The 22,488-nt window shown below is 46.2% G+C and overlaps 1 protein-coding gene across 4 annotated transcripts in view; it reads left to right on the top strand.

Annotated features, from left to right (window-relative positions):
* The window catches only part of sog (short gastrulation), a 319,699-nt gene that overhangs the window by 234,053 nt on the left and 63,158 nt on the right, over positions 1-22,488 (top strand). For all 4 annotated transcript variants that reach the window (XM_050167443.3, XM_050167430.3, XM_050167438.3 and 1 more), the window contains exons 5-6: positions 8,745-8,862; positions 19,573-19,678. In XM_050167443.3, the coding sequence (XP_050023400.1) occupies positions 8,745-8,862; positions 19,573-19,678 (224 nt within the window). The remainder of the gene's footprint in view (positions 1-8,744; positions 8,863-19,572; positions 19,679-22,488) is intronic.

Here is a 22,488-nt window from a genome sequence, read left to right on the forward strand (position 1 = left end):
ACACTCACTCACTCACTCACTCGCTCGCTCGCTCACTCACTCACTCACTCACTCACTCGCTCACTCACTCACTCACTCACTCACTCACTCACTCACTCACTCACTCACTCACTCACTCACTCACTCACTCACTCACTCACTCACTCACTCACTCACTCACTCACTCACTCACTCACTCACTCCACCCCAACATTCACAAATACGCACGGACACCTTCACGCACACGCACAGAAATGTACACGCACGCACACTTGCACAAATCCACAGGCCCGCAAGCCATTACGTTATCACTGAACGAACTGACTCATAGCAGACAAAGGCACCGAAAAATCACAGCACGTGTAGACTACGCGGTGGCCAGCATCGCGAGGTCACTCTTTAAACAGCGCGGAGCCATATTACGCGTGCACCGAAGTGGTGGCTCGCCGTTGATTTCGTCTGGACGTGGGGAGTGGAGGTTCATCAGAGCGCGTCTTGGCCATTAGGCTCATTAGGAGCGGCGCGCCTTTGCAGAAGTTCCGCGTTGCATGCATATTTGAGAAGAGCCGGCACGCCTGGACCGCGGGGTCGCGCGCCTAATGACCGGGAACCCGCGATCTTCGCTGTCGCGGCGTGCAGCAGTTAATCGAAAACCTGACGCAGCAAAGCGCTCGAGCGAGAGAGTGGCGTTGCGAGCTGTAATGTGCGGTGACACGTTCTCTGCACATGCCCGCGACTCCAGTTTCAGTTTCCGTCACCCTGCGTGTCAAGGTCGACCGACTGCCAAGGTCGGCCGCCGGAATGTTGTCCGTTTCGTTAATTCCCTGCACTGCTGGCGATGCTAGAGCTGGCATGAGCGTGTGAGTGAGTGAGTCGGTGAATGAATGAATGGATTAGTGAATCAATGGGGGAATGAATCAATGAATGAGTGAGTAAAGGGGTGAGTAAATGAGTGAGTGAGTGAGTGAGTGAGTGAGTGAGTGAGTGAGTGAGTGAGTGAACGTTTGACTAATAGAGTGAACGAATGAACGGATAAATGAGTAAGTGAGTGCATGAATCTATGAATAATTGAGTGATTGGCCAAGTGGGCAACGTAATGAGTGTTACGTGAGCGAATCACAGATTGAAAGTTTGACATGTGGAGCTGCTGTTATCTGTCGCATTAGTTTTGCAGGGTAATTACGCCAGAATTACCTAGGTTAGGTTTGCAGTGCAGCCTTTCACCAATAAATGAATGAGGGGAGCCTTCACACCGCTACCTCTACCGATCAGGCTATAGCATATGCTGTCGTCATTTGATGCATCTCGAGTGCTTAGAGGGAAACTGGAAATACGTAACACCAGAAGAAAAAACAACACAGGACAGGGAGCTAGTACTCTGTTGCCTTTCCTGTTCTAGTTTCTACTCTTGTTATTTCGTGTTTCTCACTAAGCGCTGGAAGCACATCAAATCTAAAAATTCCATCTAGCCGAGCTCTCTCTCGTCGCTTGGTACTGTGCACTAGTTATTCATTGTTTGGGCTTTCTTTCCCCATAGGCAACTCGCACATGCTTTCCAGCTAACACAGCGGCCACAAGTTGGCCGCCATTGTAATGACCCAAGAAGTTAGCCAAGAGGGGTATGCTTAAAAAGGAAGTTCAACCTCAGGAACTTAGTCATAGGCAATGATTAACGTGCCGATACCAGGATATAATTATGAGGCATGCCGAATTGTGGGGGCTACGGATGAATTTCCATCAACTGCGGTTCTTTAACATGCACGAAATGCAGGATATATACGGGCGTTTGCTGCATTTCACCCCAATTCGAAATGCGGCTGCCACAGCCGTAAACAAATGAGGCCACAAGTCTGTAAACTGCACCAGTTGATACGTGTAAAGCATTGTGCATCGCTCTCAGTTATATACCATTAATTTATGAGTAGAACTTTTGCAAAACTCTGCGTAAACGTTGTAACAATTTCACTTAATCAGCTGTCAACAGAATATGTCACATCTGTCCGTTTCAGATGCGCTAACGGGTGCTGTTTACAGAGGGCGTTATTATCTGTGCGGTGAAGTAGAATTGCGGATTTTTAAACTTTGTCCTTTAGGGTCCTTCAAGCTTACTGATTATCGGCGTTCACTGTGATGTCCTTGAAGCACTAAATCAAGATTTTGCTTCCAACAGCCGCAGGCGTTTAGCTTTCCCTCTCAAATGCAACAAATTCTATTCAAATAGATTATAGTCGTCGCCAAACGAGAGGAATTGCGCATTTCGCACGCACTTGTATAGGGAAATCCATAGAGTTTCTCACTATAACGCTTAGAGGCAAATCTGGCGCCACTGTCGATGGGAGCTTCCTAAGGGGCGCTGTGCCGTCATGGGAATGACGGTATGTGTCTGCGAGGCTCGTGTTGGCTGGTGTTGTAAGAGGCTTCGTCTAGAACGTGGATGTGGCTACAGAAAGAACGCGTTGTTAGAGTAAAATCGTCCCTAAATGTTTCTATTCACGCATATTACATCTTCCAGTGAAGGTTACTCACCTGCAATGCATAACCGAGCGTGGAAAAGGAAGAACAGACGATAAACTGTTCCAGAGCGAGCGCGAATCTTGTCGTCTTTCCTCCAACTTTAGAAGCCCGCTGATACTTTTTACGTTTCACATAATTGTGCGCGCAATAACGAGTTCTCATAATTAAACAAAACACGCTTTTGTGTAATAATAAAGGTAAAACAGCTTTTTACGTGCTGTTTTAGTAGGAAATTAATCAATGTTACAGACGGAGCGGTGCTTGCCTAGGTCTCCGAGAATGATGCCAATCAGAAGTCACAATATACCGTAATTCCCATGCATCCCACAGCGCAGCAGCGCCGGATTTCCCTCTAGGTAATATAGTGAGAAACTCTATGGGGAAATCAGGGCCGGCTCCATGCTCAAGTCGTCTTATTATCGAGATATGCTCTTGTGCTTACTACGACGTCCAGCACAAGTTTCTCCGGACTGCGTTGCTTCAATAAAAGCACAAATTGCTGTATAATTGTCTGTTAGTCACTGTACATTTGCAAAAGCCGTCGACCGGCCTTACGCGTGCCGGTATAGCTTTTTTTTTTAATGTAGGCATGGCTAACGCCAGTAGGGCAATCTACAGACAATGCACTCTTGCTTGTATACACGGCGGAGCAGAAGGGAGGGGGGTGGGTGGATGTGGTGGAGGACGTATTCCGTTCTTTCTATATAGGCTAAGAGAACTAGAACGCAAAGAAATGTAAGTAAGGTACGGACGTCAACCAGACGAGCGTCCGGTTTGCTACCCAACACTGTGAGAAAGGGAAAGGGCAACAATAAAAGAGAGGGAGGGTGAACACTACATGCATGCGGGAGGATGCACAGGAGGACTAAGAACGGCTCCTCTGTCCGGCACGCTTCAAGAACTCGACTACTGCACGCATAGCTTTTTGCGGGTGTAGCGCACGCGGCCATGGCTCAAGCATCTCCGAAAGTGGTTTCGAGTCCAGCACAGACGACGAGTGGTGAATAGCGTAGACATTGTCTGAGAGGGGGGGGAGGTGGGGGGTGAAGGCGAGGACACACACGCACACACCGTGTCCACGCAACGCAGACAACGAACCTTGCTTGCACAGCGAGCGCGCTTGTGTGGCCGCACAGCGCGGAGGAGCTTGGCGCGAGAGAGGCGCCGGGTAGCCTACTGCCCGACACTTGCATAACACGCGCGCGTGCTGTGTATGTGCGTGCGCAAGGCCGGCGCGTAATAATTAAAAAACCGGCCTTGGCCCGACTTGGGGACGGGGCTGTAAAAAAACGCGTATGCAAATGCGCGCGTACGCCCGCCGTCGGTCTAGACAGCTTTGTGTGTCTGCGCAGAGAGGCTGTCTCGTCCGCCCGCGTGTAAGGCGAGTGTGTACACGTGGAGTATGCATGCGTCTTTCGGCGTGGGCCGACGGTGCCGATGGTCTGCGAGGAGGCAACGTTGTCGTATGCGGGTCTTCCGCCTTGCCGCAGTAAATGTGTGCACCGTTTACGAAGCCAAGACTGTCGGCAGCCCGACAGCGAACAAACCTTTCACTGGTCCTCGTGCTTGTGAATGGCCCACGTTCGGTCGGTGCATCGTTGTCGGCTACACCGATAAAGCTTCTCGTCACAATCTCGCCGGGTACCGAACCCGCGACCACGCGCTCAGCAGCGCAGCGTACGTAGCCACTGAGACAATGCGGCGGGTATGATGTTAACCCCCTATAGTGCCGGCAAATCGATGAATTCGGCTTCCCCGCCCAACTCACGTTAGCTTCCTCACACTTGCTTTCCATTCCGCAAGGCTGTATGTACGCTTCTTCAGTGATGCAGAATAATAATAAAAAAAAGCTGATGCTGCTCTTTTCCTTTTTTGTTTCTTTCTGAGGAGATCAGCGCTGCAGAACCAGAAAGAGAAGCTAGGCAGAGGGGGAAATGTAAATTAGGTTTCAGATGGCTCTTATCTAAATAGGCACCCCGTCCAGTGTGCGGGCTGCTAATCCTAAGTCACCCGCTGGGTTTTCGCCACCTGTAAAAGAAGGCTTCTCCTCGCTTCGCTCGCACGAGCTCTGCTAATGGCGCGCACAGCGCCTTTGTGAGCTCCCGCCTCCGGGGAAAGCCGTGTCGGTCACGTCCGTGTCCTGACTGAATATAGTGGGCGTCTTTAGAAAGAAAGAAGCATAGCTGTAAAAATGTTCATGGCGTTCCGTGCTGACCGAGGTGTTTGATGCTCACGCAATGACTTGCATTATGTTGGTTGCCTATGCTTTGTTGTCTCTGTTATTTTTAACCTTCGCGTATTGTTACTCGGTAGGGAGGAAACGCGATTCGGGTCCATGTGCGCGAAATTTTCGGGTTTCAAGAGAATACTTCTTTTAAGTGTGGATATCGAGTTGCACGTCGCGGGATATTGCGAAAGTACAAGCTTGCTTTCGCTGGATGTTTCCTGACATACGCATTTAAAAGGACAAAACAGTGCAAGACGCAGTGGTGTGATACTTGTATTGCGTCACCCTCTGCTATTGTGTTTTGCGATATAACGTGATTTATCTGATCTATTGTGACAGGGTTATAACGTCGATGGCGCTGGTGGTTCCCACATGGGTGCGTTTGTATGAATTACTTGCACAAGAGGTCCACATACTGGATGCATTGCCGAATGGAGCAATTACAATGGGACTACAGTTATACTCGATGTAACGAAACCCGACTTTACGAAATTCCCGATCTAAAGAAGAAAGTTCCATTCCTCGGCAAGTACCCTTAAGGTTCAGTGTTGTCATCAGCCCGAATTAACGAAACTAGCTTGCATCAAACCCGATTTAACGAAGCTTTTCCAGAAAAAGTTGAGCAAAAAAACCTGTGATTTCTTTCTAATTTTGACACAGATAGGTTTTTCTTCGAGCGTGCTTTCTAATGCTTTCGCGTTAAAACATCTAGGCACCCTAGTCGCGGCCCTAGCTTTATTTTGACGAAGCTGCCCGCCGCTCCCATGCACGGAACAACGGGCTCAGCAGTCGCTAGCGTTCTCGCGTACCAGATGGCCCTAAGGGCGGCGGTATTTGCCATTCCCCCCCCCCCCCCCCCCGCCCTTGCGGACGTTTTACGCGCGCAGGCGTGGGTTAGCGGCAAATACAATGCCGCGGTACCTTTTGGGTGTCGCGTTGTAATATTAGATTTCGAAGGCCCGAAAAATTCCTTAATCGATTTTCCAAACTTCCCGATTTAACGAAATAATTCGAACGCAATCATCGATTCGTTAAATTGAGTTTCAGCTCTGTAGCTAAAAATTGTTTATATCAGTAAGGATATGTTGCTCTTCTACTACTTCTTCTTCTTCTTCTCGTTATTATTATTATTATTATTATTATTATTATTATTATTATTATTATTATTATCGTGTGGTAACGGTGGTACTGGCACAGCGCTTTGCTTGGGGTGTCTTCTGGAACGGCCCTATACGCACAATTTGAAAAGACTTATTAGATTCATGAATCTGTCGTAAGCTGGAATTTAGTTTTGTACAAGAACCGCCCACAAACGTATGCTTAGTTCTTCCGAAGAGCGCGAGAAGTCGCTTATCTAGCTTCACTGTCTTTGGTGTATCAAATGCTCAGATTCTGATACATCTGCGGAGCGTTTTCCATTCTTGTCTTCCCAGCAGTCACTCTCACGCGGCCCTCTGTCGTTCCATATACAGTTGTTTAGAGAAAGTTTATCCCAACAAAAGACGATACGAACATTTTGAGTCACAATGACTGGACGATAACACCAGCCGACAACACAGGCAAAGAATTGACCACTGCATATCAATATCCAAACCTATATGGTCTCACTAACATATTTCTACTTGGATCCGTAAATATAATAAAACAATAAGGTTACACAGTTACTGAATGAGGGGCGTGGTTTCACTTCAATGCGCATGTCTTATATACCACCAGACAGGCATAAAGGAGCGCGAAAAAGCCGAGCTGACATCGCCAACTCTCTTCCTTAAAGGGAAGTTTATTTGTACAGAAATACTGTAACCAAGATAGTTGGAATACGTACTAGTGAATATTACGTCTTTGTTTCCTAGACTAGTTATTGCGACACGCTGGTATACTTAACGGTATATCTTAGTACAGAAACCTCACCATGTTGGGCAGGTTACATAGTTCTTGTGTACCCGTGCATGAAATAAAAATAATAATGTGAAAAAATTGCTAAAGCAGACGGCATATTAATACGGCAATATCGGGAATACCATTATATCGCTTCTTGGAAAACGACGTGTGCCATGGCCTCAGAAGATGCTCTGCTCCAGCGGTGTCGACTGGTTCAGTGAAGTATTTCGCTATAATTCTCCCTAATAGAGAGTTTTAGCACATCCGGTAATCGAGTAAATGCAAGCGGACTGGGCGTTTTACCGGATGAGTGGAGGCACAAACGGGAACAACCTGCACGGTGGAGCCACCTGGTGACGCAGAGCTCAACTAGGCAGGCACAGCTATTATTGCAGTAACCAGGTATATTCTACTTGGTTACTGTTCAAAATTTTCGGGATCGACGTAGGATCTGCGCTAGCTCGAGCACCGGAGGCATGGTTGGTCATGTGCTGCACACATATTATGGAAACACTTTTCGACATTTATATGTTTGCTCCAACCAGGACTGGCTGAATTCTTGAGGAAATATTTAATAACAATTAATTTTCTCTCTTTCTTTTCTTCAAACCATTTTTAAACCACCTGTAACACCGTCGTGTTCACTGCAATCTTGTCATGCCGCGGAACAAATTGGCCGTTGTAGCCCACGAAATCTGGTCGCTAGTGGTTTCTCACACCGCAGCAATAACTAAAGCCATTCGCTGAACTTAGTTCTGCTCAGATCGTTGGTCGCCCATGCTAGGTTCTATTCTTTTAACCTTTACTTCAGTTGCGCGTTCTAAAAACATTGAAAAGCTTTTGCGCAAAGAAGCCTGAATGAGGCATTCATCAAAAATTACCATGATGCGTTCGTCGACGCACTAAGACACTTGTATTTTAGATTGATTACTTCTAGCCGTCATGGATCTCAAGGCTTTGATATTTTGTAGCGCATTATTTGGGTAACTTTTTGTGTTGATGTCTCTTAAGCCATGTTCTTCAATTGATCTCTTTTCTTCCTTTAAGCTATGTGAAGTACTCTCTCTCGCGATTTCTCTGTGTGCAAGGTGTTAGTATGTTTGAAATAAATAAATGAGAATAAATAAAAGAAAAAATGCCGTTGTTATGTTGGCTCTCACGCCCTGCAAACAAGCACCGATAATTTGTGCCCTAATAGCCTTGCGGAGCACTCGATGAAAGACGCGCGTGGGCTGAAATTGAACGAAATCCTTATTCAGTCGGACGCGTGCCTTTAGAACGAACGCCTCTACAGCGAAATGACCTGTATAACGAAGGGTCGATTATGTCGCGGGAGAATTCCTGTGTTTAATGCTTATTGCGAACGCCTTTACAACGAATCCACCTGCCCAACGAAAGAACTTAGCGTCCCCCTGCAGCTATAATCTTTGGCTCTACAACGAACGCCACGTAACGGTTCCGCAGGTGCTCTCCGCAGTCGTCACCGAAGTGCGGTCTATACGATAGCACTTACGGCAGCGCGTTAACTACGCGCCTGACGGGCGTGCGTCCGATGTCCCAAGTAGTCCTGCGGCATTACTTCAGGAATCGCTTGTAGCGCGTCATCGGGCTCGATGGCTGACGAATACGTCGCATTGAACGACGACGGGACGGTTTAATCGTAACTGACTGTCGACGACGTTTTCAACGCCATCTGTATGTTGGAAAGGACGCGACTTATCTACGAAGGCAACAGTGACGAACATCCTGCAACCGAACCACGAACTTAGGCGCAAAGAATATGCGATAGCAATATTCGACGACAATCCGCGGCTTTATCCATCGTCGCTTTTCGCCTGTCGCTGCTGAGCGTACTGTGAACCTCTCTGCAATAAGGTTGGCAAGTGCTGTGACATTCTGTCGCACGAACTGTGTGCATGAATGATTAGTGGTTTGTTTCTCCAAGTCTCTCTTGAATTTACGTTAATGGCGCTCTTTTATCGAACTTACGGGATTAGCCTGCTCTGTTGTTAGGGTTACGATGCGCTGCCTTTACAACGAAGTGACCTGCCCTAAGGAAGGATTTTGTATAGGTCCCGAGCACTTCCCATATACACGCGTTTGATTTAATCGGCTTTTTTTTCGGTTTTGCATTCTTACGCAGAGTTCAGTGCGCTGCTCACTGGCCGCGGTTCGTACCCCACCGTGGCTACGACCGTCGCGGCTGTCGGCTACCTGACGTACATCAAGAAGGACCTCCACATCGGCGTCTACCACAACAGGTGCAGTGTGTTTGGCGGCTTACGCCGTTGCTCTTTGCTTTGTGTGTCCCTGCCATCTTTTAACTTCGTCTTAGAACACTGCAGCGGTCCCATCAATAATCTCACAGGCGTGGACGTCTTTACTTAAGCTCTTGCGAAAGGTAGATAGACGAATAAGAAGCAGGGAGTTTACCCAGGACTTAGTTTGCACCCTACAGTGCGGAAGGGGAAGACAGAGAAACTGATGAAGAGGAAGGGGAAAAGGATTTAAAAAAATACTTTAACCGGAAGTATACATTTGGTTGCCTTTCCTGGGTGGATGCGTAAGGGGGAAGATTGAAAAAAAGGAGATAAGTACTGGGAAGAAAGAAAACAGAACAAAAGAAAACACAGATGCTATCCGGGAGTCACACGCTATGTTCTCCGTTGCTTTCGTGTTAGCCTGCGAACCTGAAGAAGTGCAGCAGCGCATTGTGAACAAACTGGTAGCGTGCTAACTACAATAAATCGCTTAACTAAATTCTGATACGATGCTATCGTAGCGATGATGAACTTCCCTGCAGCTCCTTCTGGCAAAGCTTTGTGAAGAGCTTCTGAGTTGCACACATGCGTGAAAGCAGCACCACGTGTTACATAGAGCTTTGCCTTAGTCGTACCATGTATCATTATAATTTTCTGCACACAAGTCGCTTAACCCATATATGCCTAATGTACTACGTGTAGTACATTTCTTTGAGTGGCACTATGTCCTCGCATTTCTTACGCAAAAGCTTGCGTTTGGCAGCCTGTAATCATAAGGTCATATCTCTTCTCTGTGCAAACTCTGATAAGTGTGCATCTAGTCTTTTCTGCGTAACGACCGCTGCAACACCGCGGATTTTGGTACTTGCATGGGGGCACGTCCTCATGACAACAAACTTACCAATAAGAATTGAAATGTAATTGATTGTTGCCGAGAATGTGATTACATTCCATAAGGGACAAAATTCATATGATACAGTATATCTATTCTCCGTAGTTAAAATTTCGTAGCTTCGTCACTTACAACATTTTAAACAGCAGTGTCCCACATATGGGCGACTAGGCAGACGGCGTGCGGTTTCGAGAGCCTATAGTAATCGGTGGGCTAAACATCTTACCGAGCACGAAGTAATGTAAGCACGAATTGTATTGGTCCTTTCAGGAGGGCCGATATGTTTCGATCAGGCTATTGCATAGAGGAATCGGCCCCCACCCCTCCTCCCCACAAAGGCTGATGATAACTTTCAACCACATTGACACTCGTGACGAGGTGCTCGTAACAGTCTCCGTTATTCCGCCTGAAAGTACGCTGCACTAGTGACAGACGGGGAAAGCAGTTATGAGTACGCCACGGCCATGAACTATTCGCTGGGCAGCACTCTTGTGGATGAAGCAGTGTGCAAAGAATTTCGATATCGCGATGTCCGCGAACGCGCCCAACAGTTTCGTCCAAAGCGTAAAATTTCGACGCACAAATTGCAAGCCACGTTGAAGCGGGCCATGAACGATGCACGGAATATTCTCGTACAGTCGTGCAAAAGAAGCCGTCGTAACCACTGGCCTCGACGCGCTGCCACCCATTTATTCCGACGGATAGGGAAATCGAGCCTATAAGCGCAATTCTTGGTGCGGCCCATTTATTATTGCAGCGAAGGCGGAAAGAGGAAATGTGGGAAGGGGCACATTTCTTTTCTCATTCCGGCGGATGGCACCGGAGTAATTTTCCATATCCTTCAGCTCCGGGAGGACCATTTGGAATGGCCCGCGCGGGAGTGCTTTGCGCAGGCTAAACAAAGGACGTCTGCGAGAAGAGTAGATATCCCGCCTCTTTAAAACCGCGCAGTGTTACGGATGTCAAACTGCGCGTTGCCTGTCCGCTGATTGCGTTCACAATGCTGTTTCCACCGTAGGAACATTATTGTTGCTGGCCGGTTCCTTGCTGGCCGGTTGCTGACCATATCACATACACACACACACACACACACACACACGCACACGCACACGCACACGCACACGCACACGCACACGCACACACACACGCACACGCACACGCATACGCACACACACACACGCACGCACGCACGGACGCACGTATATATATATATATATATATATATATTATGAAGAAAAGAGAGGACGACGTTGAATGAGCACAGTATATTGCACTGACGTTTCGGCTGGTGGACCAGCCCTTTTGACGAAGGCTACTCCTCCAGCCAAAACGTCAGTACCATATACTGTGCTTATTCAACGTACGTCGTATTGTTTTTCTTCATTCTACATATATATATATATATATATATATATATATATATATATATATAGTATGTGCACGTGTTGCTGGTGATGAATCCTCATGCTGACTAGCGGCCATGTGGCAAAGAGCAAGCAATACGTTTGACTACGTTTTGTCAATTCGGCCCCAGGTTGCATGCTTTGGTACACTGCGCACTGAGGAACCGGGGAGAAGGAGGTAGTAGGACCAGAACACGAAAGAGAGAGAGATACATCGCACAAGTATACGTGCGTCCAGCCACCTTTACGTTAAAAATGTCGTCGTCACACTTTGCTGCGACTAACATGGGGACGGCATTCCAGAATAATTCTTGCATATAATGTGGTCGCTTATCAACGCGAGATTGCAATAGTCTCTGCACCTGGTATCTTAAAGAGAAAAAAGAATGAGCTCAAAAGTCTCCTCACGACTACAGTCATCAAACGCAGCGTTGTCGGCCACTCCAGTGTGAATCGCAGACGAAATCGCAAAGGCTACAGCAGGCCTGACCGGGTACGCCAAGCTGCCAAGCATCGGCGGAGTCCAGACGGAATTGGTCTGCAATGCAAACAGGCCAGGCGGTCTTGCTGCGCCCGGTTACAGTCCACTGCCGTCCGTCGTGTTGATTACTTGTTTCACACAGACAACGTGACGTCTCTTGCAGACACACGCGGAGTTTTCTTTAATGTTTTTCGTTTACCTATATCTGTCCTTCACGACAGAGCAGTGGTTATTGTGGGGAAGGAGGGAAGGCTAGCACTATTTTCTGCAACCCATGCGGGAGCACGGCTGAGCGTGCTTCGTGAGCTGACCGGCTAGGATAGAGTAAGAGAATGCGTACTTCGAAAAAAATAAAAAAAGAACACCTCTAATAGTTGATTCGAGACATAGCCACTAGTTTTGCTCGTCGCCTGGCGTCCGGGATATTGACTGTGAGTATTTATTTGTCCGCACTGGTCGTTACGAGCCACCTCTCCCTATACCAAATGCTCGGTGAATGCGAGCCTAGGTCCTCGATTCTGTCCTGACCGATCTGGCTATCGCAATATTGCGCGGCTTAGCGAAATCGAGTGCAGACAGCGAGCAGCTCCAAGAGTCTGGACGACTCGGCGATGGCTTTCGATCCGACCCGGTTGGTTGGCGCGGTGTGGGGCCGCGTAACGTCGTTAACTGTGCCGGGGTCCTTGAGAGCAGAGGGTGTCGGCACCTATAACGATCGTCGTCGGGTTGAAGGAAGCCTCGGCAACCGTCTCCGATACATCAGAATCGATATTGCTCCCTCATTTTTTTTTTCTTGTGACCACGCTCCATATAGGTAGTGCTGTCGGGAACGGAACCTTGACCAGCAAGCTTTTGGTGATCGGTGATAGTATGAAAAGGCAGGCTTGCAAATATGGCTAGAGAAGGACGACACAAGCGTCGACGATCAACTCAAGGGTCGTTCTACTTGCGTCCGTGTTTTCACGTCTGCCTTTCGGCACCGTGAATTCCTGTGAACGTGATGAGATTTCAATCATTTTACGTTTACATTGCTTCATCCTCTGTAAGGGGAGTTGTCTTCAACTTTCCGTATTGAGTACGCCGGAGGTTATGACTTCTGGAAAGTCCCGTGACCGTGAGGTCACGAACACCATCCAGTAGCGGTCGTTATGACTTTATGCCGAAGGAAACATAAAACATACAGGAAAAACATCCACCTCAGGCTTTTCAAACTTAAGACCACCACTCCAGGAAGTCGATGCTCATACATACTGCGCCTTTAAGAGGAAGCTTTAGCTCGGGTGCTCCTATCTAAATACATGTAAAAGGAGAATTCGTTTTTCTCAGCAACCACGGCACCAAATTAGACGAGGTTTGTTGTATTTAAAAGAAAAACTTAATATCTAGTGACTGTTGGTCTCGAATTTTCGAGTTAGGTTGTCAATTATTTATTAAAAATTGGCAAAAATCGAAAATTAAAAATAAAGAAACTATCAAGTTTACAACTCTGCAACACAACAACGAAAAATGCTAATACAATTCTGTGAATTGTATCTAATGGTACATCTAAAGAGGACAAAATTGATATGTTACACATGAATATAAAAAAATTAGTAATAGGGAAATACAACTTTTGCAGAACCCTTGTAACCAACGTAACAAATTCACGTAAGATGGAAAATGACATATCGAATATGTCCGCTTTGAATGATCTAATGGATGCCGTTTACAGAACCGCGATATCAGTTCTTTATGCAGAGCTATGAATTCGTAAAGTTCGCGCTTCTATATTTTTCAAACTGTCAAACATTTGAAAATCCTTTTAAGAAAATTCAAGCCCTAAATCGAAATTCCGCTTCTAACAGTCACGAGAATTTAACTTTCTCTTTCAAATGTAACAAATTTCATTAAAATCGGTCCAGGGGTTATCTCATAAAAACGTTTTTGCTTTGCACATGCATTTGAATAGGCCGCGTCGGAGTTGGGCCCGAGCTGAAGCTTCCTCTTAAGTGCTACTTTCTTTGCTGTTATTATTACCCTGATTAACCAACTTCGGAGATTGTTTGATGCCCTGGCGGAGGCGAATTGCCCTTGTCTAGAGGTTTGCTTCAGGTGGAGACTTCTCTACCGTCCTCTGTTTATCAACAAAAAAGTTAACACGGAACTCAATATAATCTCACAGTAGGCCTTCAACTCTGCGTGTAAGTCGTCGCTGAAAACCTGCAAAATACGACAAGCGTTTTTGTACATTTTCTTTGTCTTTCCAGCATTTAGGCGAAATTGTATGGCTGTCAAACGATTGATTAGTCGCCCGACTTGTTACCACCACCTTATCGAACAAACGTCCAATCGATCGTAATCTGTAAAAAAAGGACGCACTGAGACGAAGAAGAAGCCCACGCCAATCGATTTTCTGGTTTCGTAGAGCGCGCGTTGCAGACCATAACATTAGAGAAAGGAGAAATATACACGCATACAAAAAGTGTGAAAGCCTTTGCCTTTGTCACGTTTCGAAAAAAAAAAAAAACTTTGCGCGAGAAAAATAATAGAGCGAGATAGCCCGTGGTGCTGCATCTTGGCTCGTTTTTTTTCTTCACCGCATATTTCGGAAAAGCTTCCCGTTACCCGCGGTATCCGAGAGATCGTATGCTTCCAATGTTTACCTTTCTCTGCTTCGGTTAGAAAACCAGACTTCTGCTTAATGGAAGCTGCGCTATCGCATAAAACGATCGCAAAAAACCCGTAGATATTACTCCAGCTCACATTTCCTCTTTGTTGCTTATCCTGCGCAGCGCAAATTCTGGACAGCTTTGTTTTTGTTACCCTACGTCTGCGACGCCCTTCCATATACAGCATTAGTGCGAAGTTTGCAGTCTGACTGGAGAAAACATCAGTTTCTTTCATATTGTACTAAAAGGAAAACTCCCGAGCCGTCAGGAAGAAGGGCACAATTGTTTCTTTACGATCCTGTGTTTACTGCTGTGGCCAACCCCAACCTGAGATACCCGCAGACCCTGCGGGTAGAGCGAGACAAATCTGAGGCGAAATGGAAAACAGATTTCGCTAGGGTGTCTGGAGTCTCCTTTTCAGTTATCGTATTGGGCGAATAACAATAAACTTACGCAGGATATATATACCACGCAAGCACCTGCACACAGACACATGCACATATACAGAGAGAGAAAGACAGACAGACAGACAGAGAGAGAGAGAGAGAGAGAGAGAGAGAGAGAGAGGAGAGAGGGAGGAGTGGGGTCTAATGGGAACCTCGAAGGTATATTTGGGGTTCGACAAATACGGAACTCGGGACTATATGGCAGCCTATGCGTTTCACAGCACGACGTGTGTGCCTTCCGGCGACGATCTCCCTAATGCGTCAAGACGCACAGGAACGTGCTGACAAAAAAGAAAAGAGAAATAACGAGTAAAAAATTACTTTCAAGTTCTCAACCTAGCAGGGATGTGATAATATCCAAAATTTTGAGTACGAATACATCAGTTTTTGCGATTCGATTCGTAATCGATTCGATCATTCACTGTCCAAAATTGTCAAATGTATTTTTTTGCCAATATCTAAGGGTTAATAACGCTTATAGGAGTTGCAAGGTAGTGAGAATGATGGTAACGATGGCAGTTCCGAACGACCCCGCTGCGAAAGAGCATGCGGTTGCCGCGCAGGGCACCAGTTATTTTAAATCCGTCTTATTGGCAACAATATCATTATTATGGCATATATAGCTACGGCACTTGGTCAAACGACTTAGTGATAATGGCGCAATCATGTGTCTTTTAATTATCAAGAAATTCATGTAAGAAGCTGCGGCATGTCTGAGGTGTTGATAATGGCTTATGGCACATTAAAATGTACTTTGCTGGAGAAAATGGCGGCGATTCTGTACAAGGCGTTTAAGCGATGCTATGTGTATTGCGGTGTGACGACCTATTCGACTTGAGAGCCACCAATCGGAAGTTTCGAAAAAATTAACCTATTAGACACGCAAACTCATTGCACACTCTTGAACATATTGCATGGTGAAGAACGAACACGTCCATAACGAAAACGCATATCGTGCCTACTTACCTTTCATTAACCGCCAGACATCATTATATCATCGATGTCGCCGTCTGACTGGACATTCGTTCTTCGATGACACATGATCTCCTTACCGCTTAACTACTTTTTACATACATCTTTCCGTGTCCCAGTCAAGTGGTTGTCGAGTGCTTCGCAATTAGACATTATTTGAATATGGACTTTTCGCTTCTTAAGTGGCTGTACCATAGAATAACCTTCAACTCTGAAGCACTAATTGGGATTGCAACACCTACCCTACACTGTCGCATTAAAGTGGCTGGCGTTCATTATGCATGGTAATCTTCCTATATAGCCGCTACGCATACTTACAACGTTTTGTGCGGATTACCACATAAAGTTTTCGTAATAAGAGCCATTAGAAAACTCCTGGGGCTCAATTTGTAAACTTTTTCTTTGTAAGTTGCCATTGGCCGTCCCAGCATGTTCAGCATTGTAATTGGCTGTCATCTGCTCTTTCGAGCAGTTCTAGAATAATAACGTTTGCGCGCAAACGGGCCAGTTAAGAAACTGCTGTCTGATGTCGGTAACCGCAAGGTTTCCTTTACACTCTCAATTAAAGATGAAGCAAGAATTGATCTTACGTGAGAGGTGTTTCTCGAATAAGTGACCTGGTTGTTTCCCCTGTGAAATTTCCTTGTAAAACAAATCACCATACCATTTCTGTGTACTCTCGCTGAAATGGGCCACCATGCGGGTATGTGACGTGCTTGCCATGAAGGCTCACAATTCAGTACATATACCGTCAGCACGCTTTGGATTTCTCGTCTAAGAAAAAAAAAAGGACTGTACCTGATTGTGACAGCCCCACTGCCACTATTTGCACACGCAAGGCTTAAGGAGCAAGCGGAACATACGAAGAAAAACACGACATATGTTTTGGTTACTTGCTCTGTTACCACTTTAAGTTATGAATATATTTAAATGCTGGCTCAGTTGTCCACGTTTCTTTCTTTTGCATGCATTTTTCTCTCTTTCTTTCTTTTTTCCCCCTCTCTCCCCCATCGGCTTTACGCTTACATTTATGATCACACAGAGGGTGCTTTCCTTGTGAACATAGCTTCTTAATAGCTATTTCTCCAACGTAGATGCCATTCACTGTATATACATATGCAATGGCCTTCAACGTTTATGCTTGCAAAAAGGTTGAAAACTAATGTTGGTACGTGACTACGAGAATACTTGGGGACTGCTTGAAAAGATGGAACAAAATTAGACAACACGATTGCAGCTCATACTCCTGTTTATGGCACCTACCTATTGAGTAAACCTACACGGGCGTGCGCCTTTACCGTAATCACAAGAAATAGTTTTTCCCAGATGACTAGATATTGGAAAAAAGAACGCTACCGTTAAACGCTGTTTCAAACACCTTCTTTGTGCCTGCCTTGCTCACGAAGTAAAGAGAAGAAAGTAGTCGATCGTGGTGTTTGGCGATTCGACGTCCTGAAATTAGCTTCAGCACTTCTAATTTTATCTGCCCCAGGAAGTAAAGTAAGCTAAGCCAAAAGTAGGAGTCGTTGCCTTGGAAAATCCATTAGGGCTGAAAGCCACTTGGCAGTGTGCATATATATATATATATATATATATATATATATATATATATATATATATATATATATATATATATATATATATATAAACCTTAGTTCACAGAACGAGATTTTAAGGAGGGGTGATCGGAGCCCCCCAGTCCAGGGCCCCACTGTCCTCTGCCGCCTGCCTGACCTGGCTAATTAAAGACTTTTGTCCTGCCAAGTCGGAACGGGCGAGCTTTGCCTCCCATTGCTCCATTGTATCATTGCTATGTGGCCTATGAGGGCGCTTAGTGCACTCACAGGTTACATGTATTAGGGTGGGTATGCCATCGCACCAAGCGCAGTTGGCCCTAAAGCGAGTGGGTTACATGGACAAAGAGAGAAAGGGAGGCAATGTAACGGCTGCGAGAGACACGTGGTCGTGATTTTTGCCCCTGAAATGCTTTTTCCCGATAGATTACGCCGAGAAACATCCCAGAGGATGATGTCGAACTCGTGCCAAATTTGTCATATATTTCAGAGTTCATTGACCGGTCTTGAGAGAGCGGCGAGTTGCAGCGAAGAGCCTAATATCTGGTGAATGAACGGCAGGAAATCTATGCGTTATCCCTATTTTGGTTACGTTTCCGTCTGCGCCAGTCCTCCGTCTCTTAGGTTAAGGCTGCATCTTTGGGGCCAGGTTAACGGTTTTAATCCTATGTGACGGTATACATCGACGAATGTGGTACTAGCACGACAACTGTCGGAAAAGAAACACTCAGAGCTGTCAACCTATGTGGACTGATCAACCTGAAAACTACGCGCGATGATTTATGGACGATAAGCCTCACATGTCTATGCTGAAGCATCTGCAGGAGCCGAGGAAGATTGCTTTCACTTACCTCCTCGAATTCATTGTGTTTGTGGCAGTCCGTGCGAATAAACAAAGAACATACTCCGTTGCTTTAATGCGTAATACCCGGAAAGTGTCTTCAAGGGGTGTACGGTAGCGCGATTAAAAGACGGGACAAAAGAAGACACACAGGGACACAACCAGCGCTATGTGTGTGTGTCCACAGCGCTGTATGTGTCACTGTGTGTCGTCTTTTGTCCCGTCTTTTAATCGCGCTACGGAACCCCCCTTGAAGATGCATTACCAACAAGCCCACGTTGAAATGCCGGGAAAGTGGTGAGAATTATCAGTGTACTCAGGAGACTTTGGCTTTACTTCCTAAGATCAAAGTAATGGAATTTGGAAGCTTTTTCGTTCGTTTACAGGGCCGTATACAGATTTAGTCCTCGGGTGGCCTCGTTTCGAACATCGATCTGTAAAAGCGCACAGTTACCCAACTATTGCAGTGCACCGGAGCAATATTAACGAGGTCACGCAACACAGGGGATGTCCTTTCCGTGCTCTCGTGCAGACAGTTAACGCCAACCAGACGGAGGCGTGTTGCTTACGAGTCCCAGGACTATCCTGGTACGAAAACTTCAATTATTATATGGCCCTTTACCATGTTGACAAGGTTAGGTCAAGGTTTAAAAAATAACTCGAATGGGTCAAAATGAACTGGACTGTATTCTTAGAATCATCCATAATGTCCAGTCAACACAGCTTCTATCGTCACCAAGCAGAATTAATGAAGTTGTGCAGCACACTGAAAGTCTGGTAATTCCTTCTGATGTTATCGTATAAGCTGTAAACGTTTTATCAAACGACGATGCGATAGCACCGAGATCGGAGGTTACCAGAATAAAAACACTATAATTAAAGAACGCATGTTCACGTTCAGAAGTTAGAAATCGAAAAGGCCTTGGTGAACTCACAACAGCTTAATGAATGAATTCTCTGTAGGCTTTATGTGGCTGATTTATTCGTTGTCTCATCTTCTTATCGAAACGAACCTAAAACAAAGAAATTTGGCAAGTTTGCAAGGACAGTGCTGCAACTTTATTTTTTCACGTTGCAATCGTGAAAAAATTATACAATATCGGTATTAACGCTATAAGTTGCATGTAACAAGCTGCATAGGGCGCTAAGATAAATTATATCAGGTATCCAATATCGCCTGAAATGTGCAAAGGCTGAGTGCGCCTGCATCCTTTTTCTGATTGCTCGTTGCGGTGCCGACCACCCTTTATAAAAGAACACCGTCAAGCGCGCACAAATAAGGACAGAGGGAGGCGTAGACAACACGAGCGCTACGCCTCCCTCTGTCATAGTTTGTGCGCGCTTGACCTTGTTCTTCTACGCAAAACCAACTCTCCCAAAAGTCGGTGCTCTTGACCCTTTATATCTTCACTTTCGCTTAACACTTCCACACTTCCTTTTTTTTCCGTTGCAGTCCCACTCCCGTCACCAGCATCCTCATCACGAACGAAGAGGGCTATATTGTCCAGGAGCACGAAGTGGCCAACAAGAACACGCTATCCGCCGACAACAGCACTCAGGTATGTGTCTTTCTACTTCCGCTACTCTTATGTTTGCCCTCTCCCGCCTTCTCATCATACTACGTCTTTCTGTACAAACACGGTTTACCCCGTCTTCGGAGAGCGTAACTCTTAGGCTGTCGTTTCTGCGTTGAGCGTCGGCGTCGGCGCAACTGAACGAATGAGCACAGTGACGAATGAAAGAGCGAACGCGGAACGCAGGGGGCGATGAAAGACGGCGATAGCGACGAGAGCGCGAGGAGGTAAGCGGGGGAGGTGGATATGGCGAAAGTGTGAGAAAGAGACAGTAGTGCCGCGCAAGACGGGCTCTGCGGCGAAGTACGCTACGAGATGGCGCCAGAGTAGCGCGCCGTCGTCTGTTCACCGATGGCATGCGGCGAGCGCGTCCACCGATTTCATATATGGAAACAAAGCACTTCATGCTGCGGCTGCCGTGAATTGCGCCCGCGCGTCACCCACGCGCTGCCTCTCGCGACCTCCCGATTAGCGAGGCAGTCGCGCCACACTTCGTTCTGCTTGCAACCTGCCGCACGAGAAAGATTGTCCGCGCCAGACAACATATCGTGAAATGAAAACACGTATGGAGCTGCGCTGAAATTTGGCGTTAGTGAGTATCGTAAATTTTATGCTTCATGTTCTAGCGTGGTACTTTCCCTCTATCTGTCTCTTCTTCCCCTCTCCACCACCCTTCGTTTTTTTTTACTCTCGTTTTTCTTCTTTTTCTTCTCCTTACGTCTCCTCTTCCGCCATCTTCCCATTTACTCTCGATCTACCTGTCTCACCCTTAACTTCCTTCTTCTGTTCTTCTCCTCTGCCTCCTCTTCCTTATACTACTACTACTACTACTACTACTACTACTACTACTACTACTACTACTACTACTACTACTACTACCACTGCTGCTACTGCTGCTGCTGCTATTTTTAGTTCTAATTTTACAGCTCTACCTGCTATAGATTCATTCTAAACTTCTTTCTATGCTTTATGTTCCACCACTATCCTCTTTCCACACTTTCTTCGTCTACTTCCGTTAGGCGCACGCACGTCTTTGCCCCATGTACTTCCTACACTGCCACTCTTTCCTTTACAGTTACTCCTCCAATCTTCTTCTTATTCTTCCCATTATCGATCATTGTTTCGAAGACGCGCTCGCTGCGATGTTCCTATGCCTTTCGGGCCTGTCTAAAAGAAGGGCGGTGAGTGTTTTCGAGAAGGAGAAATGGGGGGGGGGGGGGGGTGGAGTCGGAGGAGAAGCGAGAATTTCAGCGAAGGCCTCGCTTTGTGTTTGCCAGTTTGCAGCTTCCAGTCTACCGGGCGAGCGATATTGAACTTCTCTCCATGGCGTCTGCGAGCTGGCCCATGTTTTTCCTCTACTTGCTGTGATAAAGGGTGGCGAACAACAGTGAGACACGTTATCGACGTGAGAGTGTAGTTTGGCAGGCGTGAACCGGAAAAGTTTTATAAAGGAAGACGCGCAAACAGTTGCTTATACACTGAACGCTTTTGTTAGTAAGGTAATGGAGCAGGAGCAGGAGGAGGAAAGGAAGGAAGGAAAGTTAGGGTGGTCAACCAGACGCGAGTCCGGTATGGTATCCTACGCGGAGGGAAGGGGGTTAAGGGATGAAAAGAAAGATAGGAGAGGGAAGAAGGAAGGTATTATCAGCGCTAAGACTTGCTGTAGTCCATCGAATCACGCCTACGATCAGTAACTAATGCCAGTTGATTTCATGAATGGTAGCAATGGTCGCGTCGCTTTGTGAGTCTGCGACGCGTGGACCCATGCTCCAAGCATCTTTGTCTATGAAAAAGGTCTGCTATCTAATCGTCTTAACACACTCCGAAGAACGTCGTGTCAGATGTCACTACGATCACAAAAGCGCAACAGGGGATTGATAGACTCTTCGCAGTTGCATGAGTCGCAGATAGGTGTGTCTGACATTACAATAAGGAACGAGTAGGCTTTCGTAAATGCCACCCCTAATCAGACGCGGCAGAGTAAAGTTATATCATGGCGGGAGAAGTGCGATAGAGTATGCAGCTTCAATGTAAAGTCAATTCGGTAGAGATGAAAGTTCGAGACGTAAAGTAATACAACGTGAACACGCGAGCGTATATAATACTGACGCACTTCTTATTATGACGCATATATATACAGTGGTCGCGCTTTTAATTTGTGCTCGGACAATGTAACTTAAGCGGGATCTTGTCACGGGGCCAGGTGTGCACATCGGGGGAGCAGTAACAGACAAGGGCGTGCATTTTTGATTTGAAAACATTTTGGTGGTCTGGCGCAGCCGAGGGCGACACGTATATTGTCATTCTTTTTTATGTAAACGGAGAAGCAGTGCATCCGAACTCGTACTAAACAATATTTAATACTTGTTCCAGGCCGTGTCGCGGCCTTCGTTGTTTTCGTTTCTTTTTATAGAAACCATCATATCTTCTGTACCCAGACCTACTGTTCCCACAGCTGTACGTGTTATGTACGTGTTTTTGTATGTGTTCTGATACTCTCTCCTTCGCTGTTCTTTGCTCGCGCGTATAACTTGGTGTTCATGCTCTTCGGCTGTTAATCTTAGTACGTGCGTTTTGGGCTTTTACTTACTTTTTTCTTTCTATTTGCATGGTACCGAGGAGTACCCAGCGTTGCATAAAGCGGCTAAGTCGTCTTTCAAATTCGTATCTATAAATAAAAAGCACTAATATAATCACGAAAAAGAATCTTTAAAAAATTGCCACCCAGAACTCTACAAAGGGAAGCTTTAGTGTAGCATCACTCATAAAGGGCGGCTTGACGAAATAAACTAACC

This window comes from Dermacentor andersoni, chromosome 3 (genome assembly GCF_023375885.2).
Source record: "Dermacentor andersoni chromosome 3, qqDerAnde1_hic_scaffold, whole genome shotgun sequence".
Lineage (NCBI taxonomy): Eukaryota > Metazoa > Arthropoda > Arachnida > Ixodida > Ixodidae > Dermacentor > Dermacentor andersoni.